The 19,928-nt window shown below is 31.8% G+C and overlaps 4 protein-coding genes across 5 annotated transcripts; 1 reads left to right on the top strand and 3 right to left on the bottom strand.

Moving 5' to 3' along the window:
• Positions 1 to 2,539: 2,539 nt before the first annotated feature.
• Positions 2,540 to 3,216, bottom strand: LOC121259182 (RNA demethylase ALKBH9B-like). Its single transcript, XM_041160689.1, has 2 exons — positions 3,150 to 3,216; positions 2,540 to 2,881 (listed from the first exon to the last, which is right to left on the bottom strand). Exons 1-2 carry the CDS (start codon positions 3,185 to 3,187, stop codon positions 2,593 to 2,595), a joined length of 327 nt encoding a protein of 108 aa, XP_041016623.1. The 5' UTR covers positions 3,188 to 3,216; the 3' UTR covers positions 2,540 to 2,592.
• A 176-nt stretch (positions 3,217 to 3,392) lies between these two features.
• LOC121260110 (RNA demethylase ALKBH9B-like) lies at positions 3,393 to 5,209 on the bottom strand. Its single transcript, XM_041161958.1, has 4 exons — positions 5,044 to 5,209; positions 4,112 to 4,690; positions 3,813 to 3,889; positions 3,393 to 3,707 (listed from the first exon to the last, which is right to left on the bottom strand). Exons 1-4 carry the CDS (start codon positions 5,207 to 5,209, stop codon positions 3,393 to 3,395), a joined length of 1,137 nt encoding a protein of 378 aa, XP_041017892.1.
• Positions 5,210 to 8,239: 3,030 nt separating this feature from the next.
• On the top strand, positions 8,240 to 8,976 carry LOC121259181. Its single transcript, XM_041160688.1, has one exon. It carries the CDS (start codon positions 8,282 to 8,284, stop codon positions 8,831 to 8,833), a length of 552 nt encoding a protein of 183 aa, XP_041016622.1. The 5' UTR covers positions 8,240 to 8,281; the 3' UTR covers positions 8,834 to 8,976.
• A 271-nt stretch (positions 8,977 to 9,247) lies between these two features.
• Positions 9,248 to 13,519, bottom strand: LOC121259179. Of its 2 annotated transcripts, XM_041160684.1 has the most exons (8): positions 13,159 to 13,519; positions 11,559 to 11,953; positions 11,428 to 11,455; positions 10,956 to 11,029; positions 10,678 to 10,853; positions 10,391 to 10,504; positions 10,172 to 10,206; positions 10,049 to 10,065 (listed from the first exon to the last, which is right to left on the bottom strand). In XM_041160684.1, coding segments are annotated over exons 1-8 (996 nt in total). In that variant the 5' UTR covers positions 13,331 to 13,519; the 3' UTR covers positions 10,049 to 10,063. The 2 variants fall into 2 exon arrangements, with proteins under 2 accessions (XP_041016619.1, XP_041016618.1); XM_041160685.1 differs by lacking the exons at positions 10,049 to 10,065; positions 10,172 to 10,206 and adding an exon at positions 9,248 to 9,661 and having other exon boundaries at positions 10,424 to 10,504; positions 13,159 to 13,517.
• Between the last annotated feature and the right edge of the window lie 6,409 nt (positions 13,520 to 19,928).

Genomic DNA, 19,928 nt, shown 5'->3' with positions numbered 1-19,928 from the left:
AACTTACTACTACATATAGTGTGCGTCTATTATATATATATATATATATATATATATATATATATATATATATATACATATACACATATTACAATGATATAGTGATACTAATACTAGATTATTACTATACTATACTAATATTGATATTAATTATTAATACTATATAATAATATATGGTCATAGACTCATAGTGATATAGTCATTAGTCATAAATATACATATACATATTACAATGATATAGTGATACTAATACTAGATTATTACTATACTATACTAATATTGATATTAATTATTAATACTATATAATAATATATGGTCATAGACTCATAGTGATATAGTCATTAGTCATAATGATATTAATAATTTAATACTATATATAGTTATAGTCTTCTAGACTTATAGTGATTTAGTTATAATTATAGACTATAGTTATAGTGATTTAGTTTAGTTATAAATTTATAATTATAATTTATATTGATGATGTTAATTGTTACTTTGTTACTAAGTTAATGCATAACGAGCTATTTACAATTTTTTACATTTTGTATATGAAGCAATAAGCATAAATAATTTAATTATTCATGATTCCATACATCCATGATCCATATATGCTTTATATTTACTTACAAGTTGCAACTTAGGTTATAGTCTCATAGATGTCATACATTAGTTAATTGTGAATTAATAGGTTAATTGATAATAGACGATTAATTAATATTAATTTTTAATTACATATTTAAAATTTTATATTGTAAATAGATATAGGTTAGATGAAAATTACATAATTTATTATACAATTATTATATAAAATAATATATTTATAAAAATAAAAAATAATAATTTTCCTATTCGATCGATCTGGTTCAAGAAACCCCTACCCCGGGACCAGATTGAAGATCGAAATTCTCCTACTTACATGACTGAAACTGACCATGTGTTTTTTTGGTCCGGTCCGGACCGACCGTTTTACACCCCTAAGGCTACGTTTGGATAGTGAGAATACTTGAAAAGTATTGAGAATGTTTGTGAATAGTTATGAGTAGAGATTGGAGTGAGTTTGTGGGTCCCATTGAGAGTATTTTCAGTTGTTTGGATGTGTGAAGTATGTTGAGTTGTTAACTTTTGGATAGGTAATTGAAAAAGGTGTGGGTCCCATAAATATTATAGTGATTTTATTTTTAGTAATAAATATTATAGTGATTTTATTATCTTAATAAATATTGTAGTGATTTTATTTTATTTTATATATAATAATGATAAATATTATAATGATTTTATTTTTAATTTATATATAATAGTGATAAATATTATAATGATTTTATTTTTATATATATAATAGTGATAAATATTATAGTAATTTTATTTTTTATTTATGTGTGATAAATATTATAGTGATTTTATCTTTTATTTATATATAATAGTGATAAATATTATAGTGATTTTATTTTTTATTTATATTTAATAGTGATAAATAGTATAGTGATTTTATTTTTTTATTTATATATAATAGTGATAAATATTATAGTGATTTTATTTTTTTATTTATATATAATAGTGATTTTATTTATATATTATAGTGATTTTATTTTTTATTTATGTATAATAGTGATAAATATTATAGTGATTTTATTTTTTATTTATATTTAATAGTGATAAATATTATAGTGATTTTATTTTTTATTTATATATAAAAGTGATAAATATTATAGTGATTTTATTTTTTTTATTTATATATAATAGTGATAAATATTATAGTGATTTTATTTTTATTTAAATATTATAGTGATTTTATTTTTTATTTATATATAAAAGTGATAAATATTATAGTGATTTTATTTTTTATTTATATATAAAAGTGATAAATATTATAGTGATTCAATTTTTTATTTATATATAATAGTGATTTTATTTTTTATTTATATATAATAGTGATAAATATTATAGTGATTTTTAAAAAGATTTTAGTATGAAGATAATTCATTGCATTTGGCATATAGAATATTTTTAATAATACGAGAATACTTAAAAAGTGTAGAGGTATATTGACTACCCAAACATAGCCTAAATACGAGTGAACAATGAACAATTCGGTCATCCTCTAGTGATCACATTAATAACTCAGACAAAATCAAAATCTCCACATCCTCGATAGATTTCTCCATCGATATATATATACATAAAGCACAACTCAAAAACGTACAGTTGATAAATTATTCTTCAGCAGTAGTACTGCGTACGCCTAAAAAAAAGAAGAGGAGGATTGTTAATATAAAAAATAATAAAATTTATTCATTCTCATCAGTTTAAACTTTTAAAATAAATGATAATTTCATATGATATCATAATAGAAATGTTAAATTTGAACCTTGACTCTACATTTTATTTTATTTAATTAAATATTTCACTCGTTAGACTTACTTATTGAAAAAAAGTTTGACTTACAAGTAAAGAAGAGTGTTAAGATATAAAATAATAAAATTTACATATTTTTATTAATTTAAAATTTTGAGATAAATAATAATTTTGCAGTGACTAATGTGTCCCATTAATGATGTAACCCATTAAGATATAGAGCTATATACTAACATTAATTCAAAGGCCCCTACTTCTGTTCCTATATGGAGGTTTTCGACTCCGACTTAATGAATTACGTCGGCATGACTGGCATGATGATGAACGAGGCTTTCTGCTAGTGCGTCTTTCCTCGCTACATCCCCTCCATGTCATCATACTGTAATACTCGGGCCTTGGACAATTATTTAACCTATAATTTCTTCTGTCCACTACATACGGCAATTGTTGAATATCCTGCAAATCAGGTTCTGTCACATAACCAATCGGCCGTTTGGAGTCATCCATTCTTCTGAACGTAATTGATATCCTGAAAAAATAATAACAATAATAAGAGGACATGTAAGCATCCTACAAGAGCTGGCCATCAGTACAACACTTGAGATCAGGCAAACCAAAATAATTTTGCAGGTACAGTTTCAACCCCGAGTAATTCTATTCATTATCTTAATTTTCATCATCCTCTCATCATCCATGATATGATATTAGATGATTGAAGATTATTTATTATATTTAATTTGTGACCTATCATCTAATATCACGTTATGGAATGAATAGATTTTTTCTTCAACCTTTACCTCGCTGTAGGAACAGGTGGCACACAATGCTTTGCCATATTAGCTCCATTTCCATTTAATACAAGAGCAGATCTGCAAGAAAATGGTTGAATCAACAATTATTCTAACTAAAAAACAATGGAATGTAAAACTTTTTGAATATAACATGTGGCAAGCAGCAGCGGCTTAGGAAAAAAAAAAAAAAGTGATAGAATAAGAATATATAGGAACAGAAAAGCAGGAAACTAATTCAGTAGATCATACTTACCCAGCTGGAAGGGGGATTGAAACAGGACCTTCAAAATTATCAGGACCCAAAACTTTTAAGTTCGATCCAAAAATGATATCGCACTCACTTAGAAATGACACAGTGCAAATTGGCCGTAAAAAATCACGGTTGTCAATGTGCGGAGGCATACAGTCTCCTTCTTCATAGATGTTGACAAAGCAACTATCGGGTATACAGGTCCCAGGAAGTACATGCCATCTGATAAGCCTCTTAATGATCTCCTTGAAAAGATGAGGCATAGGATCTACGGTCTGATCATGGAGAATTCCAGCCGGATTACCCTTTTTATCCTGCCACCAGAATAGCAAACTGCTTAGCAATTTATCACTTATGATTATACCGATGCCGCCGGAGTATATAACAATTAGCTTGGTTCCATAGCCGGAAAAACTTACCGTTGCATCATTGTAACAGCACCCAAATTGAATTGTCACACGTCCCTTGCCCTTAGTCGGTGCCGTAAATGTCCGTTCTGCGACAAGTTTAGAGATATGTAAATAATGTAGAACCTCGGTATATGTCCCAAACAGTTTGCAAAAAATCACCATAGAAGAACAGAACCAAAGAAATAGAGAGAAAAACTCAGTTTCTGAGAAAAGAAAAGAAAAGAAGACGTCCCATCCAAACCAATAATTCGTGAACGCAAAAAAACAGACACAAATTCTCAAAATTTGGATTAACTTAATCAACTTACCTTTCAATTCTCCTTTTCTCCCCATCTCCTCAAGTTTATACACATAATCTACTATTCTCTTCTGCTCCGCAGCACTAAAAATACCAGTGTGAAGCTCAAGCCCTTCCAGAATATTAACAATCTTACCCTTCAATTTTTCAGACCAAACAAAGTCTTGCTTTCGCTTCACTTTCATTAACCGAATGCGCTCTCTCTGTTCCCTTAACAACTTCGGCTTCGGTGGCTTTGCAATGGCCTTCATCGATATTCTCGATCCCCCGGTGGAAGTCTTCACACCAACCACCCGTTTGGTCATGACCTCAGAGTCCTCCTCATCGTCCTCTTCTACGAGCTCGTCTTCTTCCTCCTTTGCCATGTTGACCCAGGACATCCGATCGTGGCTAGGTGGTCCCCTCATAAACTGTTCTGGAACAAAATAATCAAAATATCGGCTGGCACCGTCTATCCAACTACCAACGGAATAGGTGTCGCTGGTCCCGTCGTAATAGGCATTCATCCCCAGCTGCGATTCGGTTTTCTCCGAAACTGGAGCATCAAAATCCTCGTCCGAGAACTCGTGTCCGGCATCAGTACTAATTTCTACAATCCCAATTAATAAAATTTCAAAAAGAAATCAATACCAACAATAATGATGAAAGAAAGCCGTAACAGGAATCGAAGCAAACTTGACATAACGAAATCCATAAGGAAAAGCAAATTTAAATTTATTTTGAAAAAACATAATTTCGGAAAATTAACGCTAGTGGAAATATGTCGACGAATTGAAGAGAGCAAAAGGAACAATATTTCCAAAAAATAATGAAAATCCCAATAACATATAGCCGCGAAGCAATCGGGATGATCAGGTTAAAGGGAAGCAATTTGGCGTGCAATTCAAACGCAAAATCAAAAGCTAAAACCTAATTTAACAAATTTTAGAGTAGGGAGGGTACCAAGCTCGAGGGAGCGGAGGCGATCAGAGAAGGTTTGGAAGCAGTCTTGGCAGAGATCTCTGGAAAGGAAGGGCAAACAAGTGGTGAGGAACTTCGACGCGATTCGAAGCTCCGAGGGCTTAAAATTGAGTAGTAAAGGGCCGGGTGGGACGGATCGGTCATCCATGGCTGAGCGGACTCGGCGAGAGGGTTTAGGTAGAGAGGGAGAAGAGTAGCCCGTCTATGTGGGGGTTGAAGAGCGATGCAAATTTTGTGAGCGGCAAAAGACATGGATACGCAAATATTTATAGAAACGTGATAGGGGTATTTTGGGAATCCTACGGTAAATTGGTTTCGATTCCCGCGCGAATCCTCTTTTCTTATTCGGATTTGGATGCAGTCGACTTATTAAAGTGCTCTATCCAAACCCCAATTGCAACCGATTCACTTCAGTCCGTACGGATAGATCTTTTTATGAATTTTATCGAGATAGGTTTAAATTTTGAGTAATGTTATAGAGAAGTTATTGTAGCAGTGTACATTTTGCACTCACTGCATGGTTGCTTCTGGTTGATTATTCCTAACACTCATTTGGGAAGATGAGTGGTCTAAATGATACCACATCATGTGTGTAAAATAGATGCTCCTAATAGTGACTTCTATCTATATTTATTCTTAAATTTTTTAAGTTAAGATCGATTTAATTTTTTAAATTAAAATATATGAAATAAATTAAATGAGTTTAATTTTTTTATAAAAATTCGTGAAAGTAATGGACCTCATCAATAATTAATTTGAGATAAGTTGAATTTGATTCAACAACTAAACACAACCTTACTATCAACATCGAAAAATTATAAACTGACAACTTATATACAATTTTTACATAAATTAATAATAAAAATTTATTTTTAGGATTTTCCTTTTATTTTGATTTAATTTGATATGTCTGAATTTTTAAAAAATATGATTTTATTATAAAGTGGTAGAATAATTGTGAACCGGTTGTTAGTGTATTTGTAAAGAAAATTTTTCGTCACAAATATGGATAAAAGTTTTCAATCTATATCTTTATTTATTTTGGAATTATGATAGATAGAAGATCACATCTTTATTTTTGAATAGTCCAAGACTTTATCCACAAATCTTCTAGTGTTACTTTCCCATTGAGAAAGAAAACTTTTAATTAATTTTAAAAAAGTTCCTATTAAAGTAAGTTTACAAGTTGATGCGAGATAATGTAGACATCATATCTATTTTATTATTAAAGTAATTTTATAATCTGATGTATCACGTCAAGGTATGTCAATTTTTAAATTTATTTTAGTAAAATCTATTTGTAAACTAAGTATTTTTTATTCTCAAAAGGGTGAATCTTACACAACAAGTATTGCTTTTATTTTAAGAAAATTTTATACACTACACTACCATTTCATATTTATCCCATTATGTAAGATGTAATACATTTATTGCCATTGGATGATAAAGTCCTGGTGATCAATGTGCTACATCTTACATAGTGAAATGAATGTGTGATGAGAGTATGGCGTATAACATTACTCTTTATTTTAATTATTTAGAGTTTAGAATTAATAAGAACTCTTTTTAAGATAAACTAACATATAATATAATATACTTCATTCAATGTGTTATGGGGGTTGGCAAGTTATGACATGCGTACTGGGTGCTAGTGACAACCCTAGTTAGGACTAGTAGGTTTGCAAAGAAGTAGGGACACCCAATTCCAATACAGAGTCGCATGCGGGTCACCATCGCTTTGGGGTTCACCCCAACCAGGTATAAATACCCCTCCCTCTGCTGGGAATGGGTTACTGACTTACTCTCTTAAATATTTCTACACTCATTCTCCCTAATTCTCATTTTCTCTTTTCATCTCCTACCTTGAACTTACTTGAACATTGGAGATATTACGGTCCCCAAGCTTTCCCATTCTTCATCTTACAGGAAAGAGATCGAGCCTTAACTGCGTGGAGTTGCTCAAGCTGTGAAACACGATATTAACAAATCTAATGTGGAAGTCTTTCTTGAATGGTAAAGACAACTTCCAAAATATATAATTTTACATTTGCATTTGACTATACCATTTTGAGACCAAGACATTCATGGGGTGGCTAAGGTGTTCGAACCACCCCTTTGGAGTGCACAGCCACTATTTTTCTAATTTAGATATTTTTATTTGTATTTTGTGTGGAGTTGATTTAGTATGGATGAGAACTTTTATTCTTCAATAAAAATGTTAGATGTGTCAGATTTTTAATTAAAGACATTAGATTTCTAATATTTGAATGATAAATTAGTATAAAGATTAGTACGGAAGTACAAATTTCTGTTCGGGCTAGAAAAATCAATTGGACCAGACCGAAGTCTCTCCTCATCGGCCTCGGTTTCATACTATGTGGACCGAATTAATTCGGTCCGATTTCAGATTCTATAAATTTTGAACTGAACCGGATCGAACTATATATATATATTTAAAAATATTTTTAATAATGTAATATATTTTTATATGTATTAATTATATAATTTTTATCTAATCTATTATCATTAAATATATAAAATATTAAATAATATATATTATCAATTAATAATATAATCATAAATAATGTGATAAATTTTAATGACAAATTGACAATTATTTATTAATAATATACAAAATGTAAAAAATTTAATATAGCTCATTATGCATTAACTATCATAATACATTTCCGTACTCTTAAGTTAGTAATAAATTAGCAATTAATATTATAAATATAATTATAATTAATTATTTTTTTAATAAGTTAAATAGTTAATTACATAATCCACATTAAATAGTTTACTTAATTTTAATTTTATTAATTTAAATAATTTTTTATTAATTTATGTGCAAGAAAAAAAAGAATGGACCGATAGGGACTGATTCGGTCTGGTCTCTTTGGGGATTCCGTATGGTCTAGAGTGGGAAAGCCCCGGTTCGAAGGGAGTCCAAAAAAATCCTCCGTACTGACTAGATCAGACCGAATTCACCCCCCAAAGATTAGTGAGATCCATAGATTGAACAGAATTAATATCTTTTAGAATTTTTTGTTGTCAATAAAACATTAGTGGGTCAAACTCTAAACTATTGATTTTACTAAGTTCAGCCCAAGTTCTTTTCTTTATTTTTAATTTTATTTTTTAATTAAAAGGACGGTAGAGGATAAGAGGGAGGGACAAGCAAATCCGAACCACTCGCTGCTGCTGCTTCTCCGAGAAAGCAATGGGGACTAATTTCCTCCAACCCCTCGTTTCAAAATCTCCACTATCGGCCACCCTCATCTTCGCCAAACCCTATGTAAAACACAGCCGAATCTTCCTACCTCGCCACCAACGATCCCTCAGAGCAACTCCGGCCCACAGCACCAAAACCAGCAGCAGCGATAACAATAGTACAAGCGGGGACAGCGCAAAGCCACCGGCTACAACACCGCCGAATGCCGTGGAAATCAGGTTCAGACGAAGGTCGAAGAGACGGTCAAGACAACAGAGTGAGGATAGTGTTGGCGGCAATGGGCGACCCGTGAAAGCGCAGGCTTCAGCTTCAGCACCAGAGCCTCCGAAGAAGTGGGAGGACATGAGCTTTGCAGAGAAGGCAATAGAGCTGTATGTGGGGGAAAAGGGTGCGTTGTTTTGGCTAAACAAGTTTGCATACGCTTCCATCTTCATCGTCATTGGGGGTTGGATACTGTTCCGGTTTGTGGGTCCTTCCCTCAATCTATACCAGCTTGATTCTGCTCCCCTGCCCCCTACTTCACTGTTCAAGGGTTCCTGATCACTCATAATTGAAGAAGAATGGCAGAGACTATGATCTTTAACTAGACAGAGAAGGCTTTTGGTTTTTTTTTTTTTTTTTTTTTTCCCTCCCTCAATAGAAAATTTGTAGCGCTTAATAATGACGTGGAAGTTGCAATTCTACTTTTTATTGTCTTTATTTCAAGCTTGATTATCCCTCAAATTATTATTTTTCATCTTAAATTTTATCATCCAAATTGCAAATCAAATCAACATGAAATAATATGGTGAATATTCCGGACTTTTCGAAGAACATATTGTCGTGCATAAAGAAAAGGTGGTCCAACGAGCCACACAGAAGTGGAACAGCTCTCATCGAATGTGTTGTTATCAATATTCAGAGAAATCAGTGCAGTGCATACTTTAGGCCCAAAAAAGATAGCACCAGACAACAAAGAAGAAAAACTTTTTGATAAGTACACAAAGAACAAAACTTGAAGCTAGCTAGCTTAGCCATTATACAACACCAACACACGACTCGTCATCAGAACGGGCATTGAACCAGGAACGATAATCACCAACTCATCAACACTCTTACTACCATAGGAAAACATTTCTAAGCTCTCGATTACACACCCTCAGAGATTCAAATACAAATGCCACTGATTTCTATAAGGACTGACTATCTTATGTGAATAAAGCAAGCCAGTAGCAATTTTTCATGTTCATGCCGGCATGATACACAATGAAAACCAGAACAAAACCTCAACGAGTACGCACCAAAGATACGACAATCAAAATCACACCATACATTTGCAGCTACATGACATTGACAGGCTGGGAGAGCGCATTTCTTTGAGTCTTACACCTGTACAACACAAAAGGCCTCCAGCATTCAGTCCATCACTTCAATAAATTGGAATCCCCCCCTTCTTTTCAAAAACTCAAAATAAAATTGTCCCCCCGGCAGTGGAATTAGGCAGATAGAACGCCAATAAAAAATAATTACAGTCTGCAATTCTTTTGCCACTTAATAGATAAGGTAAGATTATTAAAACTATATTTCTTTTGGTAGGTAATAATACTGTCAATTGGAAATGCGGATATAAAAAATTTAAAACTCATAAAACTTTCTATGGAGTTAAATGTTAAATATTGATTTGCCAGAAAGTTAGTTCTGGTCATTATAACTTTTGATCATATAGCAGCTTCGATAAATCATTTCATGTGTACAAAAATAGGTCAAAATATTTCATAGGGGATCATATTCTTTTCTTTCTCTTTTTTTATAAGTAAGAAGTTTCATTGATGGGGATCATATTCTTTTCTTTTTCTTTTTTTATAAGTAAGAAGTTTCATTGATGGGGATCATATTCTTATAACATCAGTAAGATGATTTTACTGCAGTAGGATCTAAGGGTTCGTTTGGTTACTAAACTACTCTCAACTCATCTCAACTCATCATTACAACTTTTTCAAATTCCAATACAAAATATAATAATTCAACTTTTTCAAATCTCAAAATAATAATAATATTAAAAAATAATATCCTAACAATATTTTATCATCTCAACTCAGTTTAACATCTAAACGCAGCCTAAGTATAACCCAGCGGGCCAGAACTACTAACCTGTTGCATTGTAACCGGGATGCATAATTATGGTTGTTGCAATTTGTGCACATCCAATCTCCTTCACGCCATTGTTTTGCTCTGCTTGGCCAATGGATATATGTATTAAAATCATGATCACAACAGAATTGGCAGAAGTTCACACTGATAAAGTGTACTAAATAAACCAACACACTGACAAGAGGGCTAAGTACCCAATTAAGCAATCTCATCATGGCATGCACATGTACAAGAAAGAACTCAGAAAAATTTACCCTTTTCCGAGCAGTGCAGGTGCAGTTGCTTGTTGTGGAAACTGCATGGGCACTTGCAAATTTGCAGCAGTAACTGAGCTTACATTGGGGTAGGGAGCATAGAGTCTGGTATTAGGGTCACCACTAGTCCCTACCATTTGCTCAAAACCTGGATATGGTTGCAACTGCCCATTTGTCTGTACATTCAACAAAAAGGAGAAACCAACATGTACATGTTAAAGCTAGGTAAGAAAAACAATATATAATCTTAATACCATACAAAAGAAAATAATCTTTACTTGTCCAACATTCAATCTTTTGTTATCCCATTCATGCACCAAGTCATCAGATGCCAGTCGCTTTGTTCCAAGTGCTTTACATCCAAAGAGAGGAAGAAACATACATCAGTTACATATTTTTTACTCATTCCACGTAGTAACCAAACAAAAAATCTTTTATAGAATGTTTGTTTTTCAAATCATGCCTTTTTTATATCTAAACGCAAAATTCATCAGGGTAGGATGCAATCCTCCCCACCTTTCTCCCCCTGACCCAATAACACCCAGTCTGTCAGTTTATAAAAAAAAAAACATGAACCATGATGGCCAACGCGTATAATCCATGCCTATTTTTAAGCCCCAATCACTACATTATAGTTTTTTTTTTTTTATAAGTACATTATAGTTTTTTTAAACCACTAAACAGGTATAATAGGTTGCCAAATGGTATTTATTGCACATCTCTTCAGACTACAATGGCCAACGAGTGTACCTGGTGGTAAAGCATTGCATTTTTTGCACTGGAAATAAGATCGAAGCTGAATCAGATACAAAATGGTAGCAAATAACCAAAACCTTAAATATTAAATGGAATCAATAGGACAATTGAAAATGCAGTCACACCTGGGCACGTGAAGAGTAATTATGAAACCCACAGTGGCAAATCCAGTCACCATTCCGCCAGCCTTTAGGAACTGAAAGAAGTTGATTAGCAGGATCTGGGTACGGAAGTCCAGAATTAAGACCCAAGGGCCAAGTTGAAGCAGGCTGAACTCCATATTTATCGGCCCCTCCTACAGACCAGTTAGAGCTCAAAGGAAGTGCCTGCTGGGGAGCTCCATTGCCAATTAATCCAATATTCATCTTTTGTTCAGGTCCTCCTTGGGCCCTGGCAAAATAATGCGAATAAGATGGGAGAGAAGCTCCAGGCATTGCAATTGCTGGCATTGCTGCTACCTCCTTCGGTTGCCCACACTTTTTGCACTTTTCTCTTGATGCATAATTGTTGTTAGTGCAACCTATTGATCCATTTCCATACACACCCAACCCACAATGCAGCAGGGCAGAAAGGAAGCCAAGAATACGCACACCACCCAGTCCATCCCATACGAAAATACACATACAAAAAACACAAACAACAGCCTAATTGATAGCAAGTCCTGATCTCAACTTGAAAAAAAAATTAGAAATCAAATAGACAAACGGCAGAAATGGTCATGGTTTCAATCAGAAAACAACTGCCCATGTATTAAAGATTATTATGAAAAGCTCACAGCATATATGGAATCAAAGGCATAACAAATACTACAACAGCCATAAAAATGAATTCTCAGAAGTGTCCCAGGAAATTACAAAAAATATAGGATGAAACACATTGAAAAATTATTTCATCTCCTTCTTCAAATTCAATTAAATGAAAATCTATACTTCCCTGCAATTCAAAAGCCAATCTATTGTAATCATTTTCAGCAGATATGTCTGAGATTTCAAATGATATTTAAGACTGCAGACTCACTGCACTATCGGTAAAAAGGCCATTCATTTGTGATTGCAAACCACAGACAGTCAATATGAATGATACTTCTCCAGTAACAAGCATGCTAACAAGGAACAACATCATTACTAGTTCTACGTTCTAGTTCTCGGAGTTGTTAACACTTCCATGTTCATGTGATATATTTCTCAGCTTACCGAACACTAATCTTCCATTTCTTAGCTGGTAATGTAACAAAAGTACATGAACAAGAATAATATTCTGAAGCCAATAATATATGTTGTTTTGGAGAAAACTCAACAAGATGCCTCAATTCTCAATTAGACCTTCTACACGATTTAAACACTCAACCGTTAAAGACAGAGTTTATCGTCGAAAAACAAAAACAAAAACAACAGCTTGGATCGAGCAAGTGTAATTTTGGTCTATTAACAAAACCCTAGCAGCAGCTCAAATAGAGGACGATTACTACTTCAAGCAAACTCCAAAACACGTCTACAGCCCTAAAACTCAAACCATCGAAATCAACTAAAATCATAGAAATCCCTATGCAACTAAAATCTCCGGAATCTTAAAGAAACCCTAGAACCGAATCATGTTCCAATATTTATAGAAAAAAGTTTAATAATAAGCAAGTGGCTGAAAGTGAAATTGTAGATACAGCCAATAGAAACAGATCCGACAAACAAATAAGCTAACAAAGGGAGCGCAATAGAGGAAAAAACTAACCTGTGCAGATCCAATCGCCGATACGCGGGAGCCACTTGGAGTCGGCAGGGGTTTTGGTGTCGACCAGAAGCCGTGGCTGCTTACATCTGTTGCAGAACGACCTGAAGGCGTAGTTCCTGTTCTTGCATCCGCTGCACTCCCAATCCCCTTCTCTCCCTTCCCCCATTTCCATTCACCCTCTGTCTCTGCTTCTACGAGTATGTGCGTACACTGTTTGATTCGTTTCAGTACCTACTGCGGCACATACCCCGCGGTGGTCATTGCAATCAAATCGATCAGAAGAAAGGAGAGGAAGGAGGAAAAAGGCGGAAATGCGATTTGACCTCGAGGCATTGAGCGATGAATTGGGCCATTCTAAATTGTTTGATGATATCCGCCACTACTTGGGCTGGGCTGGGCTTTTCACTCCAGAGCGCTCTCTCTCTCTCTCTCTCTCTCTGTGGTAGTCACGGACTCACGGGTCTGGTTTGAACGGTTAGAATATCTCGTAATTAATGTTAGATAATTAATGTTAGATATATATTGAGAGTGTATAAGTTTTGTACATTATTTTTAAAAAAGAATGATGATTATTATTTGAAATTATTATTTTTATATATGTCTCATATTAAAAAATGTGTAGGGCTTGCACATCTTAGGACTGTAAATATCATATCTCTTCTGTAAATAGTATTGAAATGGTTTGAGTTAATATATTTTATTAGGTTTTGAAAAATGAGAGTGAAAAAATTGAATAAAAATATTATAAAGTTATAAAACTGTTTGAATATAATTTTTTAACATAATTTTTGTTTTTGAAGTTTGTAAAAATTGTATTAATTTTTATGTTTTGTTTTAAAGGTTGTAAAAGTCGTATTGGTTTTTGTATTTGGATAATGATTAGGTGATAATTAGATAAAAAAATTTAAAAATTAAAAATTAAAAAGTGTTTTGTTTTTTAATGATATTTGGGATTGAAATTTTGAGAACTTTATGTCTCATTTGAGAGCGTTTGGGAGTCGGATTGGGTGAAAAATAGAATTAATTGCATGTTTCTTCCTCGATTCTCGTGTTTCTCCCCTCCCCTCTGTATCCTCTTTCACCCCCCCTCTCTCTCTCTCCCTCCCTCCCCTTAAGGTTTGATTTTTTACCTTGATTCTTGTTCCCCTTCTCCCTCTCTCTCTCCTCAACAAACACGTTCACATTCTCTCCCTCCTCCTTCCATTCACTTCCCTGAACCTCATCACCCAAAATACAAAATATACTAAACTCAATTAAATCGAACACACTTTGGTTTCATAGTTACTAATTTCTTGCTATTCAACTCAGAAAATAACTAATACATATCGCTTAAAACATTGATTGAAGATATGCGAATTCAAGCAAACAATTGAATCGAACGCACTTTGGTTTCATAAATGTGAGTTTCTTATTTTTTATTTTGAAGAAAATTAAAGATTGAAGATACACATAAGTTTTGGTACCTAAAATGATCATTTGCGCTGATATTTGAGGAATTGAAACCAACGTTCACGTTCGAGATTTTAAAGGGAAGAAATTATCAACCACTTTGGTTTGTTCACGTTCCTTAACAAACACGTTCATGTTCTAGAGTTTGGGTTTGGAAAGAAAGAATCCAGATTTTTACTGTTTTCTAATGCTTGGATTTGATGAACAACAAATGAATGTTACTGTAAAAATAAAGAACGCATAAGATAGTTAACTCTTCAATTAAACAATCAAAGTTTTAATTTGGAAAGGAGAGAGAGAGAGCGACAGGCTGTGCTTGAGGATAGAGAGAGAGAGAGAGAGGCCGACAAGCTGGCTTGAGAAGAGAAAGAGGCTGGCTTCGGCCTGTGAAATTGAGAAGAGAGAGAGCTTGGCGATGGAGGAGAGACGTTTAGCAACATGTTAGACATTTTTTTTTTAGAGCATCCACATTAGTCTATGCATATATATATATATATATATAAAAAGTCATATTTGCATAAGATGATCCTAAAATCCTCTATATTGGCTTATGCATATCCAAATATTTAGCTAGCTATGAACAATGCTTATCTAAATTTGGATAGCTACTATTCACTCACAATCATTATTTCTCTCTCCTCCCACTCTCTCTCACAATCATTTCATTTTCTCTCTCTTTCAACAACACAACAAACCTTCACATGCACATTTATTTTATAATTATAATATATTATATATATTTTTTTCATTTTATTATATTTTTAATATAATATATAAAATATTATATTTTTTATTATTACATTTGTATTATTAATATCAAATGTATTTAGTGAATGCTAATTGATAAATATATAAAAAAAATCGATTTTAGCAAAAAATTAATAATAATAAAATTTTTATTATTTTGTCTTAAATATGCATAAGCTAATGTAAAAATTTTGGTTGAATGGCAAAATAATTATGTAAAAGAGGTGATTTTGTATATGCATAGACCAATGCTAACACTTTCTGCTATAGTTGCTTCGAAGATTCGGCTAGAGATGAGAGAAAGATTGAAAGGAAAATGTAACTCTACAAAGAGAGAATTGTGGGGAATGAGATAGCACATAAGGTAATAATCTACACTCATATTCATGGTAAACAAAATGAAAAGCTTACGTGTTCTTTTTCCATTGGATGGTGTAAACTTCTAATTTACACCCTAACTGATTTGAAGCTTTTCTCGTATCATTTATGTCCAACATACTCCAAACATCCCCTACAGTCATCTTAGAGGTTTTTTTTAATAGAAATTATGAGACCCTTTTTAACGTGATCCATCTTATTCCTTTCCTATGATTAAGATTAGGTGTACTTTTTTTCCTTAACAATACAAACAATAAAAAATTTAAAAAATAAATTTAGAGAGGGAAAATGGAAGTCAATGAAGGAGTCCTCCAAATCTCGTGAATGCACTAAAATGGAATTATGAAAACTTTTTAAGCATAAATAATATTAATTTTTTAGGAAGAAAATTAGGTGTAATTTGTTTAATTAACAAATACGGATTTTAAGGATTTTAAGCAATTATGCAGTTTTGTTTCCTCAATTATGCAGTTTTTTTTTTTTTTTTTAATGAATCAATTAAGCGTTGGACCGAAAGAAGGGGAAGGAGTAAAACAAAAACTTCAATAATCTTCATCGGTTTTTATTTAGATAAATGTATTGGAGAGCTATTCAAGGCATTAAAGTCTAAAGAAAGAAAGAAAACTTGTATATGTATTATGTATGCCAGAAGACACCCTCCATGCCATTAAACATGTTAGATAGATAGAAAAAGATTTCAAATTCTAAGTTTTAAACTCTCTCTTACAAATTACTTTTTGCTACTTTAATAGTGTGAAATATATGTCCTTTATACCGCCTTGTAAGTAAAATGACTCTAAAAAAATTGACGAAACCCCTGCAAACTCTTCAATACAATACAATATTGATAACCAGAAATTTCAAAATAAAATAAATATATAGAGGGAAGACATAAATGAATAAAATGGTTACGATACCTAGGAGTGTAAGATTTTTCATTCGAGTCGAAAAAATCAATCAGATTAACCAGCTTTAGTTGGTCCAAATTAGACCAAATTAATAAATTGGTCAGTCTCGCTCTAAGAAAGTGAAGAAATTTGGTTTTCGCTCTGTTCTCGAGATGGGATATTTTTCATCCCGGATCGGACCAACTAAATTTAATATATAAAATTTTAAATAATTTTTTATATAATATTTTATAATTTTTTAAGTAGTTATATTAAAATTAAAAAAAAAAAAGTAATTATGTTATTTTCTTCAAACTTAATTATTTATGCTTAGATTATATAGAATACTAAAGGTTAAGAATTTTAAGACAAGGTATTAACTATTAATTGTTGATAATGCACATACTATTAACATTATTAATTTATTATACTCAATTAAAATACCTCATTAGTTAAATATATACTTAGTTAGACAGTTTAGATTAAATCATCACTTAATTATTTTTTTCTTATTTTATATATTTTTTGTCCAAAGCTTAAAAAAATAACCCGAACTGAAATACCCTAATAAGATCAACAGGACCAAATCAAAGCAATTCGGTTCGGTCGAAACAAAATATTACAATTTTGACCACGAATTCGTCACCTTGAACTTTGCTTGTTTTCTAGTCCATTACGAGTATTGAGGCAATCTTTTAAAAGAGAGTAATGCTAAGTACGTATAAGCCCAAATATATAAGACTTGTACAATCTTTTTATAAATGTCGGGTCCATTAAGAAAAAGTGAGTTTTTCATACTTTTTTTATGGTGAGATTTACTTTTTTATAAATGACTTACATGAAGTTTATGCATTTTAGATTTGTATATGTCATTTCTCTTTAAGAAAATGTAGGAATCTTGAGGTGCCTGATAGAAAATAATAGTGCTGGATCTAGCTAATATGATATGGATGACATTTTCCTATTCTTCGATAGTTGAGCACGAGTTAAGAGTAGTTCTAAGCACAAGGGAGAACGATCAGGACTCAGGAGTTGAAAAGATGTTGAAAATAGACAGTCATGAATAACGTTGACGTATGCCTATAAAGGCATGTGTGTACTCCACGAAACCTAATTCTCAATTATGCTTTGCTTGAAATGGAGGTGAAGAACTACAGAAGGTTCACTAATCCAAAAGAGTCAAACTCTAACCATGCCACAGAGAGAGAGAGAGAGAGAAAGAAGAAGATCAGTAGAACCAATGCAATCTTTCCTTCACTCTTTATTAAGAGAGGAACGTAATTTTTGAGAGGGAAATGAATGGTTGCAAAGATAGGAGAGTGTAAGGGTTTCAAGGGAATGGACAATTTGAGGATTTTGCTATGTATTTTTCCCACATGGAAGGGGCACATGGCGTTTAAATACATTGGTAAATAGGTCTCGTTTATTTTTGTAGATGAAATGAATTGAGATAAAAATTAAAAATTGAATAACATATTATCTTTTTATATATTTTTTAATATAATTTTTGTTTTAAAATTTAAAAATGTTGAATTGTTTATTTTATTTTGTGTGTAAATTTAAAAAATTTGTAATTATTAAATGAGATGAGATGAGAATATCTTTAAAAAATTGCCATAACAGAAGTATTTGAAAAGAGAAATGATATTTTTAATTTTGAAGTGTACAGTCACTGTATACACTTTTTTAAAAAAATGGATAAATTTAAAATCCACATGACAAAATTATTTTTTAAAATAGCGATCTCTACTTTTTTTTTCAAAATGAGTACACGAAAATTATACATTTTAAAACTGTATATATTATTACCCATGTGGAAGAGAGAAAAAAAATAAAGAAAAGTAGCTTTCTTTAATGAGTTCCAAAGTTAGCATCTTGAAGGCAACTCGTTGCCAAAAATGAAAGTCATGTACCAATGAATATATCCTTATGAGTAATGCTACACCCCCCAACTCACTGCGAGGATGGGTCTGTTCATATATTTTTTTTATATCCTTAAATATTAAAAAAAAAATTACAACATCATTAAAGAACATCTCCTTAATTACTAAATAAATAAATAAAAAAATGTGTCAAGACTCTTGTCGAGATCCAACTCTCAGTACTTCTATCATTTTCCTATCCTCTTAAAATAGTGCATATCTAAATACAATGGATATCTATGATTTTGATCAATTATAAAATGCTGACTTTACATCTTTCAATGAAAGGTGACAACGTCATTGATTTTAAATGAGATGCATGTACCAAATTATACCAAAAAAAACACTTATCTTCCCCCTTCCAAGAAAAGAAATGGAGAATTCGGATGAAAGGATTAAGATGGGAAGAATGATACGTAGGCAACCAATTGATAACTTTTATGCAACTTTTTATTAAAATATTAATCTATTTTGAAAGAAAAATATACATATATCTTACATCTCATTTTTGCTTTACTATGATAGAAAGGTAATGTCCATCAATTTTTACCGTTTTGAGAATTGCTACACTCGATTTTTTTATTATGTAAAATATGACACTTTTTTTTATCATTTTTGGACCATCATTTATATTTTTAATAGAGAAATTCAAAGATTAATGAGCTATGACATCTTTTCATAGTAAAATAAGAGTAGGATAAAGGCATGTAGATTACAAGATCTAGATTTTCCATGAGTTTTTTCTTAAAAAACAAAAAAAAAAAAATCAAAGTGTCACGTTTTATATAATATATAAAAGTAGGAAAGATTGTATATATAGCATTACTTATTTTCAAATTACTTTTATTTTATTTAAATTTAATAAATTGAAATTTAAAAAATAATAATATTTCAATAGAGAGTTGCTTAAAAATTGTATTGTAATTGCGTACACGCCATTTGTAAGTAGAAAGATGTATAATGGAGCCGATTTTGACGTATATGCTGAGGACTCGCATGTTGGTGTTAAAAAATGGAAACATTGCTGTTCAAATTATTAGGGTTTACAAAAGATCCTTTCTTCGAAGTTCCATTAGTTCAGTGATGAAAAATAAAAGAGGGCATAGTCTAAAGCATTAAACTTGCAAATAATAGATTGGTTTTCTAACCATTACGATTATTTTTTAATGAGACATCTTTTGGCTATGAAGAGATTTTACAAATATAAATATACAAACTGACGTAATTTGATGTGTTACATTAGATTATAAAATTAATTTGATTGTAAAAGATATCTAATGTATCATATAAAGACATATCGGTTTATGAGTTTATTTTTATAAGATCTCTTTGTGATTATAACGTTTCACATTTTCAAAATAATAAATTTAAAAATCGATGAACAATA

Source organism: Juglans microcarpa x Juglans regia, chromosome 4D, assembly GCF_004785595.1.
Source record: "Juglans microcarpa x Juglans regia isolate MS1-56 chromosome 4D, Jm3101_v1.0, whole genome shotgun sequence".
NCBI lineage: Eukaryota > Viridiplantae > Streptophyta > Magnoliopsida > Fagales > Juglandaceae > Juglans > Juglans microcarpa x Juglans regia.
The sequence above is the reverse complement of the archived record's forward strand: the minus strand, read 5'-3'. Positions and strand labels throughout refer to the sequence as shown.

What these genes read in the sequence shown, in the direction of transcription:
- LOC121260110 (XM_041161958.1), bottom strand. Translation starts at nt 5,209, where the DNA reads ATGGATGACCGATCCGTCCCACCCGGCCCTTTACTACTCAATTTTAAG. An exon ending in CCTCCGCTCCCTCGAGCTTG is followed by an intron (nt 4,691 to 5,043) that starts GTACCCTCCCTA and finishes TTGGGATTGTAG; the next exon opens with AAATTAGTACTGATGCCGGA. An exon ending in GCTGTTACAATGATGCAACG is followed by an intron (nt 3,708 to 3,812) that starts GTAAGTTTTTCC and finishes TTCTGGTGGCAG; the next exon opens with GATAAAAAGGGTAATCCGGC.
- LOC121259182 (XM_041160689.1), bottom strand. Translation starts at nt 3,187, where the DNA reads ATGGCAAAGCATTGTGTGCCACCTGTTCCTACAGCGAG. An exon ending in CCACCTGTTCCTACAGCGAG is followed by an intron (nt 2,882 to 3,149) that starts GTAAAGGTTGAA and finishes TTATTTTTTCAG; the next exon opens with GATATCAATTACGTTCAGAA.
- LOC121259179 (XM_041160684.1), bottom strand. Translation starts at nt 13,330, where the DNA reads ATGGAAATGGGGGAAGGGAGAGAAGGGGATTGGGAGTGCAGCGGATGC. An exon ending in CGGCGATTGGATCTGCACAG is followed by an intron (nt 11,954 to 13,158) that starts GTTAGTTTTTTC and finishes ATGGATCAATAG; the next exon opens with GTTGCACTAACAACAATTAT. An exon ending in AAAGATTGAATGTTGGACAA is followed by an intron (nt 10,854 to 10,955) that starts GTAAAGATTATT and finishes TTGAATGTACAG; the next exon opens with ACAAATGGGCAGTTGCAACC.
- LOC121259181 (XM_041160688.1), top strand. Translation starts at nt 8,282, where the DNA reads ATGGGGACTAATTTCCTCCAACCCCTCGTTTCAAAATCTCCACTATCG.